The following is a 6500-nucleotide window of genomic DNA, read 5'->3' as shown; positions in this document are numbered from 1 at the left end:
ACAGATAAGATTTCTACAGATAGCTTGTTAAAATGGTGGCTAGAAGCTGCTGTTCAGTATCTCAGGGCTGGCTTCTTTAGAGGCTGAATTTGACATCTTTTAATAGGTCCAAAGCTCCTACCAGTCAAATAGAAATTTAACTGCAATTATGAACTTTACGACCCTGGTTTTAGACTTCCTGAAGTCTCTTGACTTCAATAGTTTTGCACCCATTCAAGTGAGATCAGAATCAAGCCCAAAGAGGCCAAGTTCAGGAAATGGACCTGAACATTAGAAGTCAGGATGGTACTTTTGAGACTGACTGGTTCAGAGTCATGAGCTTTCATAATCAACAGATTACTTCATCACATGCTATGACTTGAGCAGCAGTAGGAATAGTTGGAATACACTGAACAGAAGGAACATGCAACTGTTGACTTGATTGAATAGATGTTTGCAGTCCTACGTTTTTTTTCATGCAAGAGTTCCTTCCAAATTTGACCAAACATGGGTTTTCTACTCCCATGGCCTTTTTACTGAAATGGGTTACACAAATGTACTATGATGTTTGCTGTATCTCCAAAAGACACACTGGTCCCAATTCAGTGCAAACTGTGCAAACCTATTGACGTCAGAAGAACTGCATGGATTATTGAACGTGACAGTGTTATATCCACAGGACTCTACTTGTTTAATGTCCTTAGCTTTGCTGAACAGTGGTGACTGAATGTGAAACACTGTCTGGAATCTAATTTTGAGATTTCTGCTGCTTTTCAAGTAGTATTTCAAACATCCAGATAAGATTAATTCTATTTCTGTTTGTTTATTTTCACCTTAAAAGTTTAGCTTCTTGTCCATCTTTTCAGTAAGCTAACTTACCTACTAAATCCCATTCTCCATTTGATATGTAGTTGGAAACATCCGCTTCAAGCATCTGCAGATCAAGCAACCAACCACTGTGGGTCCATGAACCAAATTTCAAATCACATTTTTGTACATCAAAGGGGAACCAGCGGACGTCAATGTAACACGTGCTCTTCAAAATGCCTACAGATAAAAAAAAAATCGGTGAATCAAACATGTCACTTCTGAGGCACAAGTAAGAATGTGAATGATGTTCTGAGATCCTCTGGAAATGTTAGTACTCTGCATACAACCAGATGCACTTCACAGCTAAGTTAGATGAACAATGGCTTCCTGGCCACCCTGCTTCACCGAGGAGCACTGCGATTTCTGGAGCCAAATTGTTTTCATAGTTGATTTTTGTTTTAAAAAAAAAACCCCTGAAAGGATCATCTTATTTCCTGGTGCAAATGTGTGTGCTGTGCATTGGCCTCAAAGGATTTGTGTCTACTTACACTACTGCTGGCCCATGATACATTAACACACATACAAATCTCTGATGTTTGTCCCTTGTTTTTCTTGCCATCCTTATTCCCCTTGGAGCTGTCCCTCAGGTCAAGCATCTGCCTGAGCCTAGTAGGTTATGCCAATTTCTATAGCCAATGGCACACAGGGAATGATGCGGCTAGCATTATGTCTGGTCACTTCTGACTCTCAAGTGAACAGCAGTCTGCTGGTTAGAGTGCTGTGCTATATCTGGTTACAGGTGGGTCTGTGATTTTTAGCCTGAATCTGCAGTGAGGCTCACCCTCATGCTTCTGCAACCACTGTTATCCCTCAACCCTGCCACCACATCCCCCAGTGTCACATGTCACCCCCACTGACTTTTCTCTGCTCTCACTCAGTCAGATCTGCTCTTGTCTTGGTTAAACTTTTATCAGTTCGGACTGTGTTAAAATGGAACGTGATCATCTAGGAGCTGGCCCTATATCCTGATTTCTCAGAGCACGTAGCTTTATCAAGAGTGAATCCTCTGAGATGCTGCTAAGTGGGCCTTCACCACCATACCAATCTGGAACCAGAAGAATTGCCACCTAACTCAAAAGTCATATATACCCTGCTCTGAAGTGAACTGAACTACTTACTATTAGCTCTCTGAAGTGAAATTCATCTTCCCTCTAGCCGAAGGAAAGGCGGTGGGGTTTAGTGACTAAGGGAGTTAGACTGCCCATCTAGAAACCTTGGCTCTATTGCCTGCTTTGTATAGCCTTGAGCAAGTCACTTACGATGGCATTCTTTTCTTATCTGGATCCCTAGACAATCAACCTTTATTGTCTAAGTCCCAAGAAAGCCATGTACGCATAGCTTGGCATTTGTATTCTTCATGTATAACCCTACACACCTGGGGAGCTATGTAGAGGCCCAGACTAGTAATGTTCTGAAGACAGTGTGAGTCACCCACTTCCATCTTTTCCGCCACCTAGCTCGGTGGCTAGGCACTCACCCACAAAGCTGGATGGCCTGCCCCTGCCTCATGCTGATGGGTTTGAAACAGGGTCTCTGACTTTCCAGCACTCTACCCAACACCCTGTAGGTCACCCTGCACATCTCCCTCCTTCCCTCTCCCTCTAATCCTTCTTTTCCTATATGACCCCTGCCTGCCCCACGTGATTCCTGCCCCCCATGCTGCTGCAGCCTACGCTGCCCATCAGATAGTGCAGTTCGGTATGTATAGAGACAGAAGTCACTATTAGCCAAATAATTAGTTTCAATGCCTTTGTCCTAGTTCCTGTTGTGCAAGTCAGAGCCCCTCAGGGCTGTTGTGGGTGAAGATGGCTTTTTCCCTTCAGCCCATCCTCAGTATTGGCGGACAGAAAATCATAAGCCCCTGGGAGCTTCATCTCTTCCCCCTGAGCACCATCAGATGTACTCCCCTTGCCTCTTTGGGCTGATTAGGATCCACAGAACAGCAGGGCCACAGGGCAAATTTGAGGATAAACGTGGCAGAGTATAGAAGCTGTGGGAACCATGAGAGAATGCCTTTTCAAAGCCATTTCTGAAAGAGCCAAACTTTGGGGTCTGCTCAGCTTTTGACATCTCTGAAGCCAGGTAATAGCCCAGTGTTGCCTTTGAATAAGCAGCAGCACTATTTCCCTAATCTCACTACAGAATGTCATTATTTCTTATTCACTGATCTGTCTTCATATTTGGTTTGTTTTCTCCAGACCTGTCTGGTCTGATATAAAAGTTCATGTGGCTTTTTAAATGGTGTAGGACATAATTATTTACTAGCCAATTGCCCGTCAAGAATTGGGGGGGAGGGAACAGAGGCCCATGTCCGGCCCCCAGCCCTGCCCCCCCCCCACTTCGGGTCTGGCCCTGCTCCCCTGTCCCTTTGGGTCCGGACCTGTTCCCCCCCTCTCCTGCCACTTCTGTTCCAGGCCCGTTCCCCCCTCCCCCTGCTTTGAGTCCGGCATCACACCCCTGCCCCTGCACTCCAGGTCCATCTGGCCCGCGTCTACCTGCCTCCTTTCCCCACTCCCCTCCCTCCCTCTCAGCTGTTGGCAGGGCCCCGCAACGGCAGTGGTGGGGCACTGTCATCATGCCCCCACCTCCCACTCCCATCCCCCTCTCTCCCTCCTCCTTCCTGCCGGCTTTTCTTGGGGCCCGGTGGCTCCATGTCCCCCAACATCCCCCCGCATCCATCCCCACCCCTACTTCTTGTCCAGTCAGGGGAGGGGGGAATCGGCCCGCTCCCCTCCTCCCCTTGCTCCATCACCGCCACCTGCAGAGAGCGGGGGGAGGGTGGGGGGGTCCATGCCAGCTGTGCTGGCCTGTGCCACCCCCACCCCCCCGCTCCATCCCCTGTGTCCCTGCCGTCATGCCTGCGCTCTGCTGCACCGTCTCCTGTCCGAACGCTCTTGGAGCACTCTGATTGATTGTTTCAGTCAGTCCATCAGAGTATGAATAAAGCATTACGGACAGACAGACAGACAAAGGATTTTATAATGTTAAAATAATTGTGTATTGTTTTTCTTTGTACACTTTGTAATTCTTCAACTGAGAGGAAAATACAGAAATATGGCAGAGCCCTCCAAATGCTTTCTCTGTGCTTGGCAGGAAATCTGGGCATCTCAGAGGTTGGAAGAATTCATTATTCCTCATAAGCAGTAGGGCCTAGTGGCTAGGGCACCAGCCTAGGACTCCAGTGACCTGGGGTCAAATTCTGACCTGCTTTATGATCTTGGATAGGTCATTTCCCCTTTCTGTGCCTCAGTTCCCCCCATCCCTCTATTATCTGCATTGTCAATTTACAAAGTAAGCTCCTTGGGGCAGGGACTGTCTATTATCATGTGTCTGCCTTACAGCAGAGGGCCTTGCTCTAGCCCACAGCCCACAGATATCATTATGCTATTATAATAAAATGAGGGCAATTCCCTGTTATAAGAAACAGTAACTGGATTACTCTCATCTGCATGTTTGTGACCATCTAGTCCTGTCCTGTTGGGTTGCCTTTGCCCTGACACCCCCTTGAGTTATCATCTCTTCCTTTTCTTCCGTCTTGAGGAGGATCCCACTGTCACAGATCATGACTCTCTTTTAGGTGTCAAGTGCTGCTTCATAAAAAATTGTTGTGCTTTAGGCATGCAAATAATTCTGGGGTGTCTGTCCCTTGAGGGTGACAGGGAGGAATGAAATGGCATCAACAACTGGCAAGGAATCTGTCTGGTGAACTCTGCAGAGGGACTGCAGTCCTTAGGCTGCTTTAGAGGCCTTGGATGGGCTGTCAGAGCTCTGCAGGCTGTACAAAGCCAGTGCCTCCTCCCCCTGCCCTGGAGGTGGGCAGACTGGCTAGCCAAGCTGTGCATTTGGGCTTCAGTCAGCCATAATGAGTCCTGACACCCATTCCTAGCAACGTGATCTTTCTGCTGTTTGGGATTTACATAGCCTGAGTGCAGGTAAACACATTCAGAGTGGGGGCATGCATGCGCAACTCCATTGTTGCTCCTTCAGTCTGCTCACACCAGGTACATTAGCTCCTGGCCTTCCCTTCAGCAGATCTCACAGAACTTGTTTTTCACCCAAACACAAGATAGTGCCATAAATCAATCAGTTTGGGATGCTGTGATTTCCTCTTTCAGGCACTTTTATGCCACCTCTTACTGTAGTATTTAAGCACTGCTTGGACATATGTATTTCTCCCCAAATGTCAATGTGAAGTAGGGGAGGTGCTTTTATATGAGCTGAGTGACTTGTTGAAGATCATACACCCAGAGCTTGTGGCAAAGCAAGGCCTTGGTCTCTCAAATCCTGTGCTTGGGCCCTAACACCTGGGTCATGCCCCATCCTGCTGCCATGTTCCTCCTGTTTCAAACCACTTTGTCATGAACCTACTCCAAAAGTGGGAATATTTTGGGGTGTTTGTGGAATGCCATGTAGATGGTTTCCTGAATTAGGTTTACTGGTGTAGTGTGTCGTTTCCACAGACAGGTCCCTGCATCCCCCTTTTGGATTGGATCACACAGTGCTGGAACCTCTGGGAACTTTAAAGTCCCCAAAGCAAGGAAGAATCCCCCCTTCCCCTTCGTGCTCAGAGGCACATCCCCTTGCTCCCTCCCCCACCTGCTGCTGTGCTTTGCCTGCTGCCCCAGGTTGGGGACGCTTCAAAGCCGTTCCTGCCCACTTCACCTGGGCTGCAAAGGCATGGGCACATCTAGGAACAGTGACAGAAGCAGCAGCAATGAGCAGGGGGTTCCCCCTTCCCATGCCTGCTCCCCGGGGGACTGGGCAGGCTGAGGGAATCCAACCTCACTCACCTTTGCTGCTATTGCTGTTGCTGTCCCAGCTGAGTCCAGCCCTCCACATAGCCTATCTGGAGTGGGCAGGAGGGGCTTTGAAGCTTCCCCAGCCTGGGGCAGAAGGGAAGGCAGTAGCAGCAGGTGGGGGAGGGAAGGGAAGGGGAAGGGATGTGCCTCTGAACATGAAGGGGAAGGAGAGGATTTGTACCTGTTTGCGCAACTTAAAAAAAAGTCCCTACAGGCTCCAGCAGTGCCATCTGCCCACACCAGTGTAGGGGAGGGAGCAGCATGGGTGGCTACTTCCACACCCTCTCTTTGCTAAATCCTGGATAGGCTCCTGATGCCCTCTATAGACCTTCCTACTTTTCTTCTCCCCTCCTTTATAGCAGGAGCTGCTTACTCCCCTCTTTCTCCCTCCCCCCTCCCCTACAGCAGGTGCTGTTTACTGGAGATAAGCTCTCTTCCTGACTCCTCCCCTCCCCTCTTCCTGTCCTCAGTCTGACATTAGAAACTACCTCCTTCCTCCCACTCTGTCCCTGTCCCTCTCTCCTACCACAAGGTATCAGTGGTCTGCAGTGAAGCCAGTTTGCAAGCAGCCACCCCACCATTTTAAAAGGTTGAGCACCACTGGTCTAGGGCTGCCAGCTTTAAAGTGGCCATGGGCAATGTGCCCCAAGGGCCACACTGGTGGAAACCATATACCATGGGGGCCACACCAGCAGGGACATAGCCCCCCCCAGGGTGAATGCCCCACATGTATGCATGCAGGTAGGTGCTCCCAGCTGTTGCTGCACTGTGCACACTTATGTGCAGGTGCTGCTCTGCACAGTGTGACACCCCACCTCACCTTAAGCTCTCTATGGGCTCCCTGTGGCACTG

The 6500-nt window shown here is 49.0% G+C and overlaps 1 protein-coding gene across 2 annotated transcripts in view; it reads right to left on the bottom strand.

The window, feature by feature from the left end:
- The window catches only part of LOC109297408 (neuronal acetylcholine receptor subunit alpha-7-like), a 201686-nt gene that overhangs the window by 84169 nt on the left and 111017 nt on the right, over nt 1-6500 (bottom strand). For both annotated transcript variants that reach the window (XM_019517137.1, XM_019517138.1), the window contains one exon: nt 859-1026. In XM_019517137.1, coding sequence (XP_019372682.1) covers nt 859-1026 — 168 coding nt within the window. The remainder of the gene's footprint in view (nt 1-858; nt 1027-6500) is intronic.

This window comes from Gavialis gangeticus, unplaced genomic scaffold, assembly GCF_001723915.1.
Source record: "Gavialis gangeticus isolate Ggan-Ray unplaced genomic scaffold, GavGan_comp1, whole genome shotgun sequence".
NCBI lineage: Eukaryota > Metazoa > Chordata > Crocodylia > Gavialidae > Gavialis > Gavialis gangeticus.
Note: the sequence above shows the minus strand (reverse complement) of the source record. Positions and strands in the feature narration are given on the sequence as shown.